Source organism: Girardinichthys multiradiatus, chromosome 21 (genome assembly GCF_021462225.1).
Source record: "Girardinichthys multiradiatus isolate DD_20200921_A chromosome 21, DD_fGirMul_XY1, whole genome shotgun sequence".
In the NCBI taxonomy this organism is placed as follows: Eukaryota; Metazoa; Chordata; class Actinopteri; order Cyprinodontiformes; family Goodeidae; genus Girardinichthys; species Girardinichthys multiradiatus.
Genome location: NC_061813.1, coordinates 39,414,894 through 39,436,939, shown reverse-complemented (window position 1 = coordinate 39,436,939; position 22,046 = coordinate 39,414,894). Strand labels below are relative to the sequence as shown.

Below are 22,046 nucleotides of genomic sequence, written 5' to 3'. Positions count from 1 at the left end.
CCAATTGAGCACAGTGATACCATGGTCAGTAAACCATTTACCAGTGGTTTTGGCACTGTGAGCAGGTGCCAGGTCGTGCTGAAAAATGAAATCTTCATCTCCATAAAGCTTTTCAGCAGATGGAAGCATGAAGTGCTCCAAAATCTCCTGATAGCTAGCTGCATTGACCCTGCCCTTGATAAAACACAGTGGACCAACACCAGCAGCTGACACCGCACCCCAGACCATCACTGACTGTGGGTACTTGACACTGGACTTCTGGCATTTTGGCATTTCCTTCTCCCCAGTCTTCCTCCAGACTCTGGCACCTTGATTTCAGAATGACATGCAGAATTTGCTTTCATCCGAAAAAAGTACTTTGGACCACTGAGCAACAGTCCAGTGCTGCTTCTCTGTAGCCCAGGTCAGGCGCTTCTGCCGTTGTTTCTGGTTCAAAAGTGGCTTGACCTGGGGAATGCGGCACCTGTAGCCCATTTCCTGCACACGCCTGTGCACGGTGGCTCTGGATGTTTCTACTCCAGACTCAGTCCACTGCTTCCGCAGGTCCCCCAAGGTCTGGAATCGGCCCTTCTCCACAATCTTCCTCAGGGTCCGGTCACCTCTTCTGGTTGTGCAGCGTTTTCTGCCACACTTTTTCCTTCCCACAGACTTCCCACTGAGGTGCCTTGATACAGCACTCTGGGAACAGCCTATTCGTTCAGAAATGTCTTTCTGTGTCTTACCCTCTTGCTTGAGGGTGTCAATAGTGGCCTTCTGGACAGCAGTCAGGTCGGCAGTCTTACCCATGATTGGGGTTTTGAGTGATGAACCAGGCTGGGAGTTTTAAAGGCCTCAGGAATCTTTTGCAGGTGTTTAGAGTTAACTCGTTGATTCAGATGATTAGGTTCATAGCTTGTTTAGAGACCCTTTTAATGATATGCTAATTTTGTGAGATAGGAATTTTGGGTTTTCATGAGCTGTATGCCAAAATCATCCGTATTAAGACAATAAAAGACCTGAAATATTTCAGTTAGTGTGCAATGAATCTAAAATATATGAATGTTAAATTTCCATCATGACATTATGGAAAATAATGAACTTTATCACAATATGCTAACATTTTGAGAAGGACCTGTAAATGGGTCCCAGGTTTTTGTTACAAGTAATTCCAGCTGTAATACCACAACTCTGTGTGATGGAAGTAATGAATCAAACTAATCCTAATGAAATGTGTCAACACTGGGATTCTGTTTTTCCTGTAATTAGAGCAGATAAGGATAAATCAGTTTTCCATAAATGGGTCACCACTGGAAACTATACATGTAGAAATATGACAGAGAGGCAATAAATTGGGAAATCTCACTGCAGTATGGTGTATTACAATTGTCAAAGTAAATAAGTGTTTTAAACTAGTCTCTAGAGGAGACATTTGGTGGTGGTGTGGTGACGACAGGTTGTTTGATTGATCACCTTCAAAAGTAACAGGACTCTGTGCTTAATTACTTTATGGTTATATCCTATGTTAGTAGATGAAGTAACAGATGGACTATTTAGTGTTAAATCCACATGATTGGCGTGATAGGAAGTGCAGAGCAGCAGCTTGGCAGACTGAGGGAGACTCTACATACATAGATGCTATAGATGAATATAAATTAACTGATCAAGTAGCTGCAGGATTTGAATCAAGTATCTGTTGGTGGTGTATGTTGAACAGAAACGTAGACAGGATCAACTATATTCACTACAATGTACAAAAATTAGGAAATTGGACACAAAGCGGGTTTGAAACTGTCCATGACTAATTGGCTTCAACTTCCCTGATGGCATTCAAGAATAGAATTGCTTTGGACATGTTGTTAGCTGAAAAAGGAGGAGTTTGTGCTATTTTTGGAGAAAAATGTTGCACATTCACACCTAACAACACTGCTGCTGGCTGATGGCAGCCTAACGAAAGCCATAGAAGGTTTGAGATCTCTAAATGGCAAAATGAAAGAGCATTATGGAGTAGACGCCTCGATGTGGGACTCCTGGCTGGATATGTTTGGGAAGTATAAAGTTTTAGTATCATCAGTAATAATTTCCTTTGCAGTGTTTGCTGCAATTTTGACATTGTGTGGATGTTGTTGAATTCCCTGCTTTTGTTCTCTGCTTAACCGTTTCATCACCACAGCTATTTCTCCTATGGAAAACAGAGTTAGCCAACTCTATCCGTTATTTAAACATCAGGATGATGAAGATGACGAGGATGGAACTGACCACTTTTCTGACCTGTACCCAGATCCATTTCTATATGATTCTGTGACTTAAATGTCAGTAAGTACCTCTTGTCTTTGTACTCATGAAGATAAACTTACAGTTAAAAATCTGAGAGAAGTGGCTGTTTAAGTGATATGAGAATATGAGCAAATATAAGACAAACAGGGGGGAAATGTTGGAATAATTGAATAAAGATTTGTCTTATATTTTCTCCTATTTTTTAACATAACTATTTGATCTTATAATCATTCAAGATGTGTGTAAGTAAAGAATGTGATGAGTTGTCTGCAGGCAAAGATCATAAATGGAGCTGAGCTTGCGGGAAAGGAAGCAGTCCAGTTGAGGAGGTCATAAAGATGAAGGCTGATTACACTCAACAAAAGGCACAGCTGACCCTGGAAGCTGAAAGAGGACTGTGGAAATGTGTTGTTAATGTATAAAGCTGTTTATGACCTGTTTACGATGCAGCTGTTGTTTCCCATCCTTTAGAGAACAATGTCTTTGTAAATAGGAACCCCCAAAGATAATAAAAAGAGAGGTGCGGGCAGATGCTGTTCAGAGCGGTTGGGAGACTTGTAACTGAACATATCTCTGACCGTTCTCCTCGCAAAGCAAGTAAAATAACTAATACTTTGTCTCTCTTTTCTTTTTGTGATGTTATAAATATTGTTAGGTTGGTTAAACCTGACAATCTCCTCACCTGTGTTCTTAGTTAAGGAGATGATTTGCTGGTGTTGTTGCTGTGTGTTTAATGCAACAATTTGTAAAACCTGTAAAAGTCTCGCAGCACAGTTTTGCAAATTGAGAGACATTATATCCTTGGGGTGTACACACTTTTGTTGCCAGCGATTTAGAAATGTATGGCTGTGCATGCTTCTTAATAACAAAACCATTTTTCAAACCTTGTCAACCCACTACACACCTTCAACTGTTACCTCTAATCAAAACACAGTTTCACGCACAACATATTACTCTATGCAAAAGTTCCACAAACCCTTTTTAGCTTCTAACACATTTCTCATTTCCTCCCCCTTGACAGCCAGCCAAGTTTGCATGCATATAGCCGAGTGACTGATCCAATCAGACAGTGCCCCATAGGTTTGTGTTAACACCATAAGATTTCCAAAAACCTGTCAGCTGTCTGAGACACCACGCACATTGAGCAAAGACACTGTCATTAACTACCACCCACAATAATTTTCAATAAATTAATTTACGCAAAACCACATTTGCTTTAAAATGTTTGAGATCACAGTCTTGAGGGACTTCAATCCACATACAAACACTTACAAAACTCTTATTCTTAGGAGTTCAAGCCAGCACTATTCGGGATTCTCTCCTTTTGTATCCTGAGGGACCCCATCCAAGTATCTTTTAGAATTTACAAGGTTATTTTACCTGCGGGACTTCAACCCAAATAAATCTTAGAAAAATTGAATATTCAATTTAGTATGTTCTATGATAGATATAATTTTAATTAGGTCAGTTAACCTTACCACCTACTCACTCACCAAATTTGGAGTGTCCAATTGCAGAATTTGACTTATTCAATAAGTTTCAGATTTCACCTGCTTACCTGGTACAGCCACGAGTCACCTGAAAGTCATCAGTGAGCCTGGATCAAAAGTCTCCTTGTATATCACGTTGGGTCACCAATAATTGTTAGAAAAAAAACCTCTGTGCGTACTTTGTATGAGAAAGATCACAAACTACTTTTCTTCGTTAAGGATTTATTGAAGATTTAAGTTTGCCGGAACAGGACTCTTTCCTGTTCAACTCATTGTACACGCTAAGGGGTACACAGTATCTCAGAAAAGAATGAGAGTCATTCAAGGCATACATATTTTATACAGTTAATGACAAAAAATAAAGTAACAAAGACTGATTGTAAAAAGGTGGGGAGTTACCATGGTTAGGCCTAGAAACCCGTGAAGAAAAAGAAAGAAAAAATGTAGTTAAATATCAGCTGCTGTCCTGACCTGTCCTGCTTTCTACTTTCAGTCCCTTGAACAGGTTATTACAACTTTGAAACAGGCATAATGCGTTTATGCGTAATAACAATGAGAATAAAAGAAAGACCTTGACACTACAAATTTCACATTCAAGCAGTCCTTTGGGACTATTATTTTACACGTAGAGATATTGCATTTTCAATTGCGATTTGATACATTGTGTAACTCTAGCTCTATCAATATATTTTTTAAATACATTTACCAGCAGCTTGTTGTAACACCATCAGAAAGGTTAAATTCATCTTACAAACACAGATCAGTGAACTTTACTGAAGCATGTTTTCACACAGTCAGAAAAACCTAAATACTAATAAGACATGAAGTTACAATAACACCAATTTATTACTGTGTAAAAGCTGTTTAAGCTTCTAATTGAGTATAACTTTTTTTATAAGATATCTCTTCTACACAATAATAAACAAACAGATCAACCAACAAAAAACATCTTGTTGTACATTTTCGCCTTAGATCAGCTCAAGACTTTCACATAAGTATTTGTCGAGCTCACAGAAACACTTGATCATCTCTGAACTGGCAGCTTCACCTTTTCCCCTCACAGTGTCGATTACAAATCGAGGTTTCTCTTCTCCTTGCTTTGTCTCTGCTGTCTTAAACTCAGGATCATTGATCACATTTTTCTCCAGCAGTTTGTCCAGCAGACTCTGGAGAACAGGTTCTGACACCCTTGTGATGAACCTTTGTCTTATATTAAGAAGACGCTCGCTTGAAGATAAACTAGCTTGTCGTCTGAAGGGAGTAAGAAAAACATCTCCCTCCCAAACACAGCAGGAGGTCCTGTTTTCCACCAAAGTTAGGTTGATGTTTCCTACAATGGTTTTCAAAACCACCTGGATTGATGTTAAGAAGTTGTTGCAGGGGTCTTCATTAAATGTAGCTTCTTTTGGTTGAACTTTAATGGAGTCATCTGAAGGACAGGTGGACAGAGTATAATCATGATTTGGTTGGAGTTTACACTCTTGGGGTGTGTCTATGAACATCTGTTCTCCAAATAATTTATTTCTTTTTTCTTGCAACTCCTCGAGTACAATGTTCCTTGGAAGAAGCAACACATTGAGGAAAGATGTGACATCAGGATCAGTTGGAGGCTTGTAGAACAGCAGAACCAAGGCTCGGATCGGAACAGGGGGAGAATCTTCATCCTTGACGATACCAAAAGCAGAAAACCCTGTGATGCTGATGATGACGTGAGTTTCTGTGATCTTCTCAGGCCTGATAAACTCGATGCCTTCATCATGAACATGAGCGACTGACAGGAAGTGACATCCACCTGTGGAGCGGATCTCACAGTGTGGGAGATGAAGCTGAACCACAGACTGCTGCTGACATCTGATGTCAAACAGAGGTCCTGCAGGCTTCTTGTCATGTTGGCTCAGTAAAGTTCTGCTCCAAGGAACAATCCTGTAGAACACGTCTCCTTCTCCCTTCATGTCAAACACCAGGCCGCTACGTCTGCACCGGTACAGGCCTGGAGAGGAGCACTCCAGGCAGAACAAGTAGGTTTTATCATCTTCATCACCAGTGGAACCAAGTGTAAACTCCTCAAAGCTGCTTTGGAGCTTCATGTTGGGTAAACGTTTTGCTTGGGTTAAGTTGGTGATTTTCTCAAGAGTGTCCATCCTGAGAAGAGATTTTGTGTTTTTTTCCCACTAGTTAATAAAAATAAAGGGACATCAGTTGGAGGTGCATCCCAGTTAGTGGGTTCTGCTTGGACTATTAAACTGTGAAGCTTCATGTGAGAAGAGGGTTTGTTTTGTTTGGTCTAATTCACTCTGATGCTTTCGAACACAACACAGTGTCATTGCAAAGTTGCTTTGGAGCTTCATGTTGGGTAAACCTAAATCTTGGGTTAAGTTGGTGATATCTGCAGGAGGTTCAAAACTCCTAAATATGGTGTCACCAAGGTCTAATATTAGACAAAACAGGCCCCCCCCTTAGTGGCAGTTTAGAGGTGGTCAAAGCTGAGTGACCAAAGGCACCAGTGGCGATTGCTCTAAGACTGCAAGGGAAGCTCAGCTGCCCCTAAAATGTCAAAAATAAGTGATCAAATATGTACTGTTGTGTGTACATGACATTGACTAAATATGCGCTACAACGCGCTCAACTTTTGTTCAAAATCAGCTTCTTATCACTGGTAATGACGTGGCTTTCCTCTCACTCATTCCCGCAGCTTCACAGTGCTTTAAACAGTGAGTTCAATAGAGAAGCAGAAATACTGGGCTTTGTCCCGCCTATCGGACGCTCAGCGTCTCTGGGGGTCTATGGGGCAGTGGGCTGACCTCGGCTGGCCTGGACGCTCAGCTTCTGCATGATGATTGGATGATCTGTCTGAGGCTGAATCCCTTTTTGATTGACATCGAAATGAGTGAATCAGTGAATCAGCGATCTTGAAATTGAGCTTCCCCTCCTTGAAAGACCAGCATCTGCCACTGAAAGGCACCTAACCGTGTTCCTACAGAGCTGTTGTGTGAGGTTGTGTGCCAACCTGGGGAGATGAAATGGGTCAGTTAGTATTGATTTTGATGCAAAATAGTATCTTTAAGAATTTCTTTCTTTAAGTATCCATATTTCTGCATTAAAGTTACATTGCCCAAGCTTGCTGGCTGCATCAGTTCCTCTAACCAGCTGATTCCAAACAACTAGAGGTTCTAGAAAACTACAGTAACTTGTTAATTTTACTCCCCTCATGGCTGACTTTGGAGAGACTTAGTTTAGTGATGAAGCTTTTTGATCAAGCTGGCAGCCTTATACAGCTTTAGCATATTAGCGCTGATATTCCTTTAAACAAAGTAACAAATGTCACAGTGGTTTCCTGTGACATTATAAATGTTTAATATAATCTAAGAGAAATATAATCCTAATGCTACCCTGCTAAATTTAGGGATCATTGTCTAGTTTTGTTTTTCAATCTCCAGGAAGTCCTCAGATGGCAAGTGAGGTGCTGCTCCACTGACAGGTCTCCTGGTTATCACAAGACCAACACAGACAAACTGAGAACAGTTTGTGGCTGATTGACCGAACATGCATGTTTTTGGTCTTAGTTTAGAGAAGCTGGAGGAGTTCAGTAAAAAACAAAATAACATGCTTGCATGAGAAGAACATGGAAACTCCACATGGAAAGACCCCCGTCTAAGCAGGAACACAATCAACTTTTAAAAAACTTATTTAAAACACAAGGAATTCTAAGCGAAAACGATTAAATTTATCATGAAAATATGTAAATAATTTACAGAAACAATAACTGAGCGTAGATTTTATTTTATAACTTGAGGCATATTTTCTTGTAAAGTAATAATATGTCCACTTATGGTGCATATTTTGTAATTTTATGTACATTTTAATTATTCTTTAGTTATACTTTATCATTAAAACTTAAAAAAATATAGAAATAAAAAAATATAAGTGCTTTAATTCTAGCACAACATTTTTTAACTGTAAATTAATTAATAAATGTCAGACACTTGATTTCTTTAGATTTTAGCATGAAACAAACATTTTACCAGTTTAAACAGCATCATGGTATAATATTACAGCATATTATCATTAAAAGCACATAAACACAAAAAGGTGTGGTGTGAGTATATTTTAAGAATGATTCAAGATATTCATATACACAATTAAATATTATTACAAGAAAAATTAGATTAAAATCAGTTTGTTACCTGTGCATTGAATCTTGTTAAGATCTACTTATTGTTGTATGAATGTTGGCAGCATGATGAGACTTGATGAGGCTATTTAGTTAAGGACAGAAAATAAGTATCCATTTTAAATATGACGACCTCCTCTTTTAAGTGGTAGACCCCTACACTCATGCGCTAATCTGAAGTAAACAATTTATTAACCAGAAATGGTTTCAGACTGGCCTTAGAGTGCTGTTGGTTCTTAAATGATGTCCAATCATCAGAAATATGGTAAACCTCACATTAAACTACAAGCAAATATTTGGTAAATTAACTGTTATAACTGCTCGTTGAAGTGGTGCTCAAGATAGTTTGTTTTCTGATTAGATCATTATTGTTTCATTTCTTTTTGAATGTGACCTTTATTGAAGTAGTTTGACAGGAAAGAGGGTGGAGATAGAAGAGGAAGACATTAAGTGTCTAGAGACTGTTAATCAAACCCAAGACAACCATCCAGTGCCAAACACAGCATGATTTCAATTGATATGTTTACTGATGATTATGTTGGATCAATTTGAACTAATGATGATTTAATTATTGTCCAGTAAGAGACCATGGACATTTTTTGCTCTATTTTATTGAAAATAATGAGTCAGCGCCCCACAATGACACTATATGCAACTACCTATGTAGCCCATATCAAAACTGAAAGTTATATATACTTAAATATAAATAAGATAAATTAATGACGGTTAATATCTAAATCTATTTTGACATGCAATGACTTCCTTCAGCCTTGTGGACTAAGCTTCTCCGATTTACAGTCTTAGCGAAGCCCCAGGGCCCAAGTACTGAACCCTGTGGTACTCCACAATTAACCCTGGAGTTTAAAGATGATTTATCATTTACATGAACAAACTGGAATCTGTCAGACAGATAAGATTTAAACCAGCCTAGCGCTGTTACCCTGATCCTTACAGCATATTCCAGCCTTTCTAAGAGAATATTATGATCGACTGTATCAAATGCACCTGTCCAGGGTGTACCCCGCCTCTCGCCCATAGACTGCTGGAGATAGGCACCAGCTTCCCCGCGACCCACTATAGAATAAGCGGTAGAAAATGACTGACTGACTAACGAATTGGAGTAGATTGTAAAATATCATACAAATAACTACAATTTTAACTGAGCAAATGTACTTCATTTATCATAAGATCTCTTCAAAATGTTCTAAGTCATCAAGTTTTCTGGTTTCTACTCTAAACTTAAAAACAAGTTTATAAAGTCCTTTGTGCTCATTAAACCTCTCTGTCCTCATTTAGCCCAACATTATAAATATAGTAAACCTTATGTTTCTAAAATCACAATTCAATTTCAAACCAGTGATCAAATCAGTGACATAAAACTTTTTAAGCTCATCTGCTAATGTAAATGTTTTTGCTGTGTTAGCAGTCACTTTGTGGTCTAATGTGTGCATTTCCAGACATTGAGCTGCAGACAAACATTACTGCTGACTGGCAGACATATGACATACATCTCACCACTGGAAATATGCTGACTGAAAGGCTGTGGGGCGCACAAACACCCAGCTATGATCCATGCTGGTGGCACCCATAATTCATTAAAATATCAGGTCCTTTAGGACCTGGGAGAGGTCAGATGTCAAAGTGTTTCTAAATATGAACAAGCCTATTCTGTTATGGTTTGCCAGATATAGGACCCCAGAATGCAGACGAGCAGGCAGCGTGATGGTAAGTGAAAAAGGTTTAATAACAGAAACTCACTCACAGCAGGAGGCAGGAACAAAGCAACAAACGGGCAGGCGAGACAGGCTTGGCATGATCAAAAAATAAAATAACATGCTTGCATGAGAAGAACATGGAAACTCCACACGGAAAGACCCCCGTCTAAGCAGGAACACAATCAACTTTTAAAAAACTTATTTAACACACAAGGAATTCTAAGCAAAAATGATTAAATTTACCATGAAAATATGTAAAATAATCTACAGAAACAATAACTGAACATAGATTTTATTTTATAACATAAGGCATATTTTCTTGTAAAGTAATAATATGTCCACTCATGGTGCATATTTTGAAATTTTATGTACATTTTAATTATTCTTTAGTTATACTTTATCATTAAAACTTAAAAAAATATAGAAATAAAAAAATATAAGTGCTTTAATTTAATTTTTTATCTGTTAACCGTAAATTAATTAATAAATGTCAGACACTTGATTTCTTTAGATTTTAGCATGAAACAAACATTTTACCAGTTTAAACAGCATCATGGTATAATATTACAGCATATTATCATTAAAAGCACATAAACACAAAAAGGTGTGGTGTGAGTATATTTTAAGAATGATTCAAGATATTCATATACACAATTAAATATTATTACAAGAAAAATTAGATTAAAATCAGTTTGTTACCTGTGCATTGAATCTTGTTAAGATCTACTTATTGTTGTATGAATGTTGGCAGCATGATGAGACTTGATGAGGCTATTTAGTTAAGGACAGAATATAAGTATCCTTTTTAAATATGACGACCTCCTCTTTTAAGAGGGAGACCCCTACACTCATGCGCTAATCTGAAGTAAACAATTTATTAACCAGAAATGGTTTCAGACTGGCCTTAGAGTGCTGTTGGTTCTTAAATGATGTCCAATCATCAGAAATATGGTAAACCTCACATTAAACTACAAGCAAATATTTGGTAAATTAACTGTTATAACTGCTTGTTGAAGTGGTGCTCAAGACAGTTTGTTTTCTGATTAGATCATTATTGTTTCATTTCTTTTTGAATGTGACCTTTATTGAAGTAGTTTGACAGGAAAGAGGGTGGAGATAGAAGAGGAAGACATTAAGTGTCTAGAGACTGTTAATCAAACCCAAGACAACCATCCAGTGCCAAACACAGCATGATTTCAATTGATATGTTTACTGATGATTATGTTGGATCAATTTGAACTAATGATGATTTAATTATTGTCCAGTAAGAGACCATGGACATTTTTTGCTCTATTTTATTGAAAATAATGAGTCAGCGCCCCACAATGACACTATATGCAACTACCTATGTAGCCCATATCAAAACTGAAAGTTATATATACTTAAATATAAATAAGATAAATTAATGACGGTTAATATCTAAATCTGTTTTGACATGCAATGACTTCCTTCAGCCTTGTGGACTAAGCTTCTCCGATTTACAGTCTTAGCGACGCCCCAGGGCCCAAGTACTGAACCCTGTGGTACTCCACAATTAACCCTGGAGTTTAAAGATGATTTATCATTTACATGAACAAACTGGAATCTGTCAGACAGATAAGATTTAAACCAGACTAGCGCTGTTACCCTGATCCTTACAGCATATTCCAGCCTTTCTAAGAGAATATTATGATCAACTGTATCAAATGCACCTGTCCAGGGTGTACCCCGCCTCTCGCCCATAGACTGCTGGAGATAGGCACCAGCTTCCCCGCGACCCACTATAGAATAAGCGGTAGAAAATGACTGACTGACTAACGAATTGGAGTAGATTGTAAAATATCATACAAATAACTACAATTTTAACTGAGCAAATGTACTTCATTTATCATAAGATCTCTTCAAAATGTTCTAAGTCATCAAGTTTTCTGGTTTCTACTCTAAACTTAAAAACAAGTTTATAAAGTCCTTTGTGCTCATTAAACCTCTCTGTCCTCATTTAGCCCAACATTATAAATATAGTAAACCTTATGTTTCTAAAATCACAATTCAATTTCAAACCAGTGATCAAATCAGTGACATAAAACTTTTTAAGCTCATCTGCTAATGTAAATGTTGTTGCTGTGTTAGCAGTCACTTTGTGGTCTAATGTGTGCATTTCCAGACATTGAGCTGCAGACGAACATTATTGCTGACTGGCAGACATATGACATACATCTCACCACTGGAAATATGCTGACTGAAAGGCTGTGGGGCGCACAAACACCCAGCTATTATCCATGCTGGTGGCACCCATAATTCATTAAAATATCAGGTCCTTTAGGACCTGGGAGAGGTCAGATGTCAAAGTGTTTCTAAATATGAACAAGCCTATTCTGTTATGGTTTGCCAGATATAGGACCCCAGAATGCAGACGAGCAGGCAGCGTGATGGTAAGTGAAAAAGGTTTAATAACAGAAACTCACTCACAGCAGGAGGCAGGAACAAAGCAACAAACGGGCAGGCGAGACAGGCTTGGCATGATCAAAAAATAAAATAACATGCTTGCATGAGAAGAACATGGAAACTCCACACGGAAAGACCCCCGTCTAAGCAGGAACACAATCAACTTTAAAAAAACTTATTTAACACACAAGGAATTCTAAGCAAAAATGATTACATTTACCATGAAAATATGTAAAATAATCTACAGAAACAATAACTGAACGTAGATTTTATTTTATAACATAAGGCATATTTTCTTGTAAAGTAATAATATGTCCACTCATGGTGCATATTTTGAAATTTTATGTACATTTTAATTATTCTTTAGTTATACTTTATCATTAAAACTTAAAAAAATATAGAAATAAAAAAATATAAGTGCTTTAATTTAATTTTTTATCTGTTAACCGTAAATTAATTAATAAATGTCAGACACTTGATTTCTTTAGATTTTAGCATGAAACAAACATTTTACCAGTTTAAACAGCATCATGGTATAATATTACAGCATATTATCATTAAAAGCACATAAACACAAAAAGGTGTGGTGTGAGTATATTTTAAGAATGATTCAAGATATTCATATACACAATTAAATATTATTACAAGAAAAATTAGATTAAAATCAGTTTGTTACCTGTGCATTGAATCTTGTTAAGATCTACTTATTGTTGTATGAATGTTGGCAGCATGATGAGACTTGATGAGGCTATTTAGTTAAGGACAGAATATAAGTATCCTTTTTAAATATGACGACCTCCTCTTTTAAGAGGGAGACCCCTACACTCATGCGCTAATCTGAAGTAAACAATTTATTAACCAGAAATGGTTTCAGACTGGCCTTAGAGTGCTGTTGGTTCTTAAATGATGTCCAATCATCAGAAATATGGTAAACCTCACATTAAACTACAAGCAAATATTTGGTAAATTAACTGTTATAACTGCTTGTTGAAGTGGTGCTCAAGATAGTTTGTTTTCTGATTAGATCATTATTGTTTCATTTCTTTTTGAATGTGACCTTTATTGAAGTAGTTTGACAGGAAAGAGGGTGGAGATAGAAGAGGAAGACATTAAGTGTCTAGAGACTGTTAATCAAACCCAAGACAACCATCCAGTGCCAAACACAGCATGATTTCAATTGATATGTTTACTGATGATTATGTTGGATCAATTTGAACTAATGATGATTTAATTATTGTCCAGTAAGAGACCATGGACATTTTTTGCTCTATTTTATTGAAAATAATGAGTCAGCGCCCCACAATGACACTATATGCAACTACCTATGTAGCCCATATCAAAACTGAAAGTTATATATACTTAAATATAAATAAGATAAATTAATGACGGTTAATATCTAAATCTGTTATGACATGCAATGACTTCCTTCAGCCTTGTGGACTAAGCTTCTCCGATTTACAGTCTTAGCGACGCACAGGGCCCAAGTACTGAACCCTGTGGTACTCCACAATTAACCCTGGAGTTTAAAGATGATTTATCATTTACATGAACAAACTGGAATCTGTCAGACAGATAAGATTTAAACCAGCCTAGCGCTGTTACCCTGATCCTTACAGCATATTCCAGCCTTTCTAAGAGAATATTATGATCGACTGTATCAAATGCACCTGTCCAGGGTGTACCCCGCCTCTCGCCCATAGACTGCTGGAGATAGGCACCAGCTTCCCCGCGACCCACTATAGAATAAGCGGTAGAAAATGACTGACTAACGAATTGGAGTAGATTGTAAAATATCATAAAAATAACTACAATTTTAACTGAGCAAATGTACTTCATTTATCATAAGATCTCTTCAAAATGTTCTTAGTCATCAAGTTTTCTGGTTTCTACTCTAAACTTAAAAACAAGTTTATAAAGTCCTTTGTGCTCATTAAACCTCTCTGTCCTCATTTAGCCCAACATTATAAATATAGTAAACCTTATGTTTCTAAAATCACAATTCAATTTCAAACCAGTGATCAAATCAGTGACATAAAACTTTTTAAGCTCATCTGCTAATGTAAATGTTGTTGCTGTGTTAGCAGTCACTTTGTGGTCTAATGTGTGCATTTCCAGACATTGAGCTGCAGACGAACATTACTGCTGACTGGCAGACATATGACATACATCTCACCACTGGAAATATGCTGACTGAAAGGCTGTGGGGCGCACAAACACCCAGCTATGATCCATGCTGGTGGCACCCATAATTCATTAAAATATCAGGTCCTTTAGGACCTGGGAGAGGTCAGATGTCAAAGTGTTTCTAAATATGAACAAGCCTATTCTGTTATGGTTTGCCAGATATAGGACCCCAGAATGCAGACGAGCAGGCAGCGTGATGGTAAGTGAAAAAGGTTTAATAACAGAAACTCACTCACAGCAGGAGGCAGGAACAAAGCAACAAACGGGCAGGCGAGACAGGCTTGGCATGATCAAAAAATAAAATAACATGCTTGCATGAGAAGAACATGGAAACTCCACACGGAAAGACCCCCGTCTAAGCAGGAACACAATCAACTTTTAAAAAACTTATTTAACACACAAGGAATTCTAAGCAAAAATGATTAAATTGATCAAAAAACAAGACATGATCTGAGAAATGTTTCCGCGCCGAATGACAGAACAGGTGTGTATTTATGGAGTGTAAACCAGGTGGAACTAGGAGACAGATTAGTTTGGAGCAGGTGAACCAGATAAAGATAATTAACAGAGAACAAAACGTGACAGAACACAAATCCAAGGAAACAAACCAATAGAACTATAACTAGAAAAACATGAAACAAAAGCATAAACAGGAGAATAATAAACAGAAGCATGATTCAAAAGTTGAGCAGTGAAAAACATATAAGGAAAAAACATGAAACCAAAAACCAAACAACCCCAAATCATAACACTATTCTATTAATTTAGGACCTCAATAAGCTTTAAAATGACATATATTCATTTATCATAGGGTAACTTTAAATACTGATCCGTGAATTAATATATGAAATTTAAACTCTTATTTCTTTATAGTAATCACAGATTACAAACAGGTACAATTGAAAAATTAGAAGAACGTGAACAAGTTCAGCATGTTTTGTTACTCATTCAATCAGTGAAATTATATCTGACATTTTATTATTTAAAGGTTTATTCCAAACCAGTAAGAAACACATATAAAACAAAAACAATATAAGTAGGGTGTACTGCAGAATACATTAATAATAATAATAACAATAATAATAAGAAGAAGAATGACTTGGAAAGGAGTGGGATGAGAAAAGATTTACTCCGACCCCCCATTCCCATTCCTTAAGAAATTACATGATTGCTGCCATTTACAGCTTAGTAACTAAATCTTCAGTCATATCAACATAGCATATTAAATCAATAATAATAATATACATAAATAAAATAATTCATAAAGTCAATATATTGTTATTATGACCACAATATATAAATATAAATTACAGTTCCAATCAGACCCCCCTGCCAATAACCAAGTATTGTGACCAAACTGTTTCTTTATATCTTGATTTAAATTGATGAATATTTGGATATAGCTTGAGCTGCGAACCCAATCGGTTCCAACACCACCCACACACACACACACACACACACACACACACACACACACACACACACACACACACACACACACATTTCCTAGTGTTTCTCACCGCTTGGACCTTAAAGTTATCACAGCCCCTCAGATAATAACCCCATTCTCTCTGTGTAAAGAGCTTTTGGGTGTTAGTAGGTAATTATTTGCTTTATATAGGAGTTGCGCAGTATAATGATCTACTAAATCAAAACAATTTTGCAATTTAGACTGCCAAAATAAAGTATTAGTGTGATCACAAAATCTTATTTTATGTATAACTCTCACAGCACGTTTTTGGAGTATAAAGAGGGGATTAAATTAAACTTCTATAGTTATTGCCTCAGATTTCTATACAGGAGGTTAAGTACAGCAAAACTAATGTAAAATACAATAATCATAGTGCATAATATTCCAAGAACTATTTAAACTTGTTAATAATTGAAAGGCTTTTAGAAACTTTACTTTGTATGTGTGGTTTCCAGCTCAATTTGCTGTCAATAGTTATTCCCAAAAATGTAGTTTCTGACATGGTCTCAATATCAACACCAGTTACATTCATTACTCAGTTTAAGTTGTCCTTATAATTTCCAAAGAACATTACTTTAGTTGTATTAAAATTCAGAGATAATGTCTTGATATCCATCCATGATTTTAGTTTAAGAAGTTCATCATTTATATTGTATACTAAATCACTACAACTATCACTAGAGTAAAATATATTGGTGTCATCCTCAAATAGAATTAAGTTTAATAACTTGGATACATTACAAATATTATTAATATATAAATTAAACAACATTGGACCCAAAACAGATCACTGTGGGACCCAACAAGCAAAGCCCAAACACCCATCCTCACATACTGGTGTCTCTTCATTAAATAACTTTGAATCCGACTCAAAGCCACTCCCCCAGTGCCATATCTTTCCAGTTTTTTAAATAATATTTTATGATTCAGAGTATCGAAGGCTTTTTTTAAGTCAGTAAATATTCCCACTCCATATTTCTTCCTATCTAAACTATTTGTAATCTCTTCCACAGAATCGATTATGGCCGTTGATGCTGACCTCAACCCATCCTGACATTCTAACTTGAGGTAAAATGTTTTTTTTAATAAAAACTGTCGGGATGTGTAGGTTAGGCAAAGGGCCAAAACTCATAGAAGAACTTGCGGTGAACATAGTGAGGATTTGATAATAATCACTTAAAAACTCACAGGAAGGCAGGATGAGGAACACAGGCAGAGAAACAGAAGGGATGAGCGAATAGCACCATTCTCTGCACCTGCATCAGTTTGGGTTATTTATTTTAGATGTGTAGTTTTCTTGTCTGAATATCTGGAAACCAAATAACCTTTTTAAATTTGAAATTTTTATCAACAACATGTATCAACAAAAAAGCCATTGATTGCCACCAGGTGAATAGTCCAGGAAACCTTGGGCCAGCCAAGCATAGCCAGGTTTCTCTTGGCTTTCAGTCTAATAGGTTCTTGAAAACTTAGTTTAAGTTGACATGTTTTGATTCTTCTTGAATTTAATTTTTTGTTGCTGGCCTATATTAGACTTGATGTTTTCTCTGTAATCTTTACTTAAAGTGTTATCTTTCTATGTGTTGAATATCTTGAGACATAAATTCCAGAATCGACTGAATGACTAGATTCTTGTAGCCAGTTATTATTTCAGGTTTGTCAGCAACATCTAATACTGGTAAACCTGACTCTATGGCGCTCTCTGGTGCATGGATTTGAAAACGAAACCATTACTCTCCTTTAAACTGCAACCTAATTTACTGTTCAAGAACTTGTTTTAGTTAATTTCCCCTACAAATATGAAAAAAGACAATATTCACACTTATTTTGCTATCACAGGCAGGACTGTGGTGCAGTTTTCGAGCTCACCACTAGGGTGATGTTAGGAGTAGATGAAAACAAAGAAGTGAGAATCATCAGAAGATGAGTTTGGATATAGTTTATGTAGTATCTTTGAGACTGTGCGTCCATAAGACTGGTGAGTTGTGTAGCCTATACTGTTCTATAAGGATAAATTGTTAATTAGGTTTATTGTTCTAGACATTTTCTGTTTCCTCTTTTTACGTAATAGAAGGTATGGCTAACAAAGCTAAGTTTTACCTTGAGTTGGTGATTTATATCATATTTAGTGCCCTTTTTCTAACTTGATCTCCACATTATACGTGGTTGAAACACGGGACTAGACTAATGATTAAATGGTATATTTCATTTGTTACCAAATATAGTTCAGGATACAAATAAAGGCCTTTGGGCCAAATAGTCAGACAAAAAATGCAGCTTGTGACTGTAATATTTTATGTAATCTACTCTAATGGGAAGCTGTGATTACAATGAATTATACACAAATGTTTTATTTGTGTGTTCTGTTTTGTAGAACCACAAACACCCGTACCTTGTGTCTGAATCTGCTTATTAAAGAAACCGTAAAACATCATCTGGCCTGACCATTGACTTGGAGGTCTTACAGACATTTTACCAGTGTACACTCTACAATCACCACCATAGTAAACTGGTCAATAATCTTAGAAATCACTATTACAGTGGTGTTGTTATCAGTGTGTGAAGAATGGGAGAAGAGGGTTGCATTGACAATCCAACACAATGGGCAGCACATTGAACACATTTTATAAGTGGTCAGAAACTTGTAAATAACTCATGAAAGAATAAAGTTATGTTAAAACCAAGCACACTATTGTTTTTCTTGTGAACCCTGTACTATGTTCTCCACCTCTGTTGTCGATGCTGCCAACCGTAGCTGTGGCTGTAAGGCCGTAAGGGAAGTCTTGGGCTCCTCCCAGAGGAGCTGGAGGAGGTGTCTGGGTGGAGGGAAGTCTGGGCGTCTTTACTAAGTCTGCTATCCCTGTGACCCGGTCCTGGGTAAAGCAGGTATCTACGAGTATGTTTTATTACACTATTTGATCATTTAGTTTCCTATTTTATTTTTCAAATGTTTTGTTTTTCAGGTCACTTCTTGTTTGATTTCTTGTTTCCTGGTCCTGATGGTTGTTTGCCATTAAAGTTTTGTTATATTCACAGGTGAAGATTTTGCTCCCTTCTCTGAGTTCTGGATCTATTATCTTCATGGACCATAATTTCCACAGCTGTGGACCTTATATTTAAGTAACTTGTTTTTCATTCTTCCCAGCATGTAATTTTAATTCAAGCTGTTTCTGTTTAATCACTCTCTCTGATTGAAGCATTTAGGTTTAGCTGAAAACTTATACGGTTATCCTGTATTTACCTGTATGAGCTGTCATAGTTCGAATTAACTTTATGGAGTGTTTAGTGTCAACAGTTTTTAATTCTGTGTGATAAACTGTAAAAACAATGTAAAGAGATTGGATGAACTTAAAACCTTTTACTGGGAAACAAATGCATTTAGTCACAACAGTTTAGAGAACTGTCTGATTAAAATTAAAAAATATAATCTTTTATTATCATAATTAAATCTCAGAGGCGTTGAGTTATTTATTAGCATTTAAAGTAAAGTCTGATTTAGTATGTTTTGCTTTTGAATTAACATTAATGCATAATCGTCCCTTTAATCCACTTTTTAAAAATAGTTTTAACACGTGTCTGTTGTTTTTTTTGTCATGTCATTTACAGTCCTTATCAGATCATCTCTTTGATCTGGATCTCAGTTCTTGATTTCAAACAGAAAATGCCTGTTGCTGCACATTTCCAAAGTCATCCGTACACGATGCAGGTCATCTCCATGAGCGAACAGGATAAATAAAATGAAATAAAAAAACAAATGTTTTTACATGGATTGTTTTGTTAGAATCAGAATGACATCAGAACACAGACATAAAAAGTTGCTAATTTGTTTATGTACGTCTTTCTATAAGCTGCTCCATCAAGTAAAATATGAAATGCATGACAGAAAACCCTTTTTAGATGATATATTAGGCAGACCTAATTGAAAAACAAATAATTGATTGCTTACCAGGTTTAAGCCCAAACAACTCTATGTTGTGTCTCAAATGTGATGTGAGGCTAAATGAAAGTAAATATATTTTGGCCAGAATTTATAGCCTGCCGCCCCCTCCAGCTTTCCACCTGAGGGCGGTCCCAGAGCATTACTGAGCCACCACCATGACTCACCATAGACCTGATGATCTTTACAGTGTATGTGCCAATCTTCCTCCTCCAAACATACGGCTGACCCATTGGGCTCTTTGGCTTATTTATATAGCTGTAAGGAAATTGAAGCACTTTTTGTGTGATTAGTGGTCAGTAAGTGGAGTAATATCTTTTACTCTCAAGTTGGGCATCATTTAATGATGTCAGAGAAAGTCCAACTTCAATTGAAGTTTGTCTTCAGGAAAATCAGCCTTGTTAAAGTCAAAGGCAAGATGATAAAATATTAGAAACACCCTGCTAATGAATGCATGCTTGTCTGTTAGGCTCGTTAGACCTAATAATGTATTTCTCTGTCATACAGGTAAGGTGTTTATAAATGTGGTGCAGGTCAAACGCTGAGACTTGTGATGATTGGAAAAACAGATGTTGGTAAAAGTGCCGTTGGGAACACCATTTTAGGAGAAGATCGGTTTGAATCTTGTCCAGTTGCAGAGTTGGTGACTACAACCTGCCAGAAAGAAAAAACTACTTGTTTAATTAGGTTAATTACTGTAGTGGACACACCTGGAATCCTGGACACGGACAAAACAGAAGAGTTCATTAAAAGATAAATAGTCAGATGTGTCCAGGTCTCCTGTCCAGGTCCTCATGTTTTCCTGCTGGTGATCCAGGCTGGAAGATTCACCAGAGAAGAGGGAAATTCAGTGGAAGCCCTGCAGGAGTTGTTTGGTTGAAAATCAAACCAGTTCATAATTCTTCTGTTTACCTGAGGTGGAGACCTTGACTCAAGCATTCAAGATTATGTGCTTTAAGGTGATTCAGAGCTTCAGTGGGTCATCCAAAAATGCAGACAGATTCCACGTTTTTGAAAACACCAGCAGCGACAGAGATCAAGTGACAGAGCTGTTGAAGAAGATTGAAGAGATGGTGGCAGCAAACGGAGGAACATACTACACCAATGAAATGTATGAAGAGGTGGAAGCAGCAAGAAAAGCTGCTCATCCTGTACATGAACATCAATACAGCTTCATTGCTTCACTTGTGCAGCGTATCAGGAGGTTTTTAAATATTCTTATCAGGAATTAAACAACATGATTGTTGTGCTAAAGCCATTGTTAATAACTTTAAACAAAATTTGTAATCCTTGATAAAAATTTTGATTCATAAACCAAACTGTATGGTTTGAGGTACCTTAATGTACAGTACTTGTCTACATTTAGGTAAATGTTTTTCTCAGTTAAAATGATTCAATATGCTTGAGGCTGAGCTGTATTAGCTGGCGTTCCTATTTTCTATTCTATGAAAATGCATAAATTACATTTCAACCTGGAAAGACTCACATAATGGAGAAGCAACAAGATGGCGGCTAAAGAGTTTATTAATGAAAGATTATTTCTTTGGCGCTTGGACCCCTGAGGAAGACGTAAACGCTGAGGATGAAGTGGGTTTGAATAAACATCTGAGGATTATGATTAGGTACGTCTTCCCCCCTGGGTTCCGATCCTGGTGGTGGCGTAGGCCTTGGAATGGAAGGAGTTGGGAGTCTATGGTGGAGAAGAGGTGGAGGAGGGTTGAAGCTCAGCAGAAGAGCGGTGTCTTCCATGCAGAAGGTCTTTAAAAGTGATGCCCTGGGAGATGATTGGCCGAGGAGAAGTGTGGACCTGCCGTTGATTGGGTAGTGAGTCTTCCATGTTGAATTTTCGTTTAAACTCCATTTAATTAGGTTTGCAGATTCATTTATTACATGTTTAGACAAATGTCTAAATAACGGGTCTTACTTTTGCACAACCCCTCCCCCATTTGCCTGTTACATGAAGCAGGATTATTAGACCCAGAGCAGTGACAGCACTGCATAGGCCTATAGAAACGGTAGTTTTCATTCTCCTGGCCTGTGAGAAATAAAATGCCTTTTTGGGGTTCTTAAACCACAAAACTGAACAAAACCCATGTCATTAAAATGATTTTCCTTCTAATTTGAATAATTTTGTTTACTAAAAGAAATTCAGTTAAGTTTGATCTGAAAGTTGTTGAATTTTGAAAAAATACTTAGATCAGGTTAACAAAACTGGTACAAATAAGTTGAAAACAAATGCTGGGCCTGTCATGTTATGAAGGTTTTGAGCTGGACATTGAGCATAGTGAATGATTTACTGATAAAACTTACTGGTCTTGATCAGGGAAAAGAGGGCATGGAGGACAGACAGAGAAACAGGAAGTGTAATGGAGAGAGTAACGGGAGAATCCAGCAAGGAACA

General features: G+C 36.9%; 1 protein-coding gene and 1 pseudogene across 1 annotated transcript; one reads left to right on the top strand and one right to left on the bottom strand.

Moving 5' to 3' along the window:
* Positions 1-3,986: 3,986 nt before the first annotated feature.
* On the bottom strand, positions 3,987-6,275 carry LOC124858163 (NACHT, LRR and PYD domains-containing protein 1b allele 3-like). The gene has a single exon (XM_047350076.1). It carries the CDS (start codon positions 5,882-5,884, stop codon positions 4,712-4,714), a length of 1,173 nt encoding a protein of 390 aa, XP_047206032.1. The 5' UTR covers positions 5,885-6,275; the 3' UTR covers positions 3,987-4,711.
* Positions 6,276-20,183: 13,908 nt separating this feature from the next.
* On the top strand, positions 20,184-20,877 carry LOC124858183 (annotated as a pseudogene).
* The last annotated feature ends 1,169 nt before the right edge of the window (positions 20,878-22,046 follow it).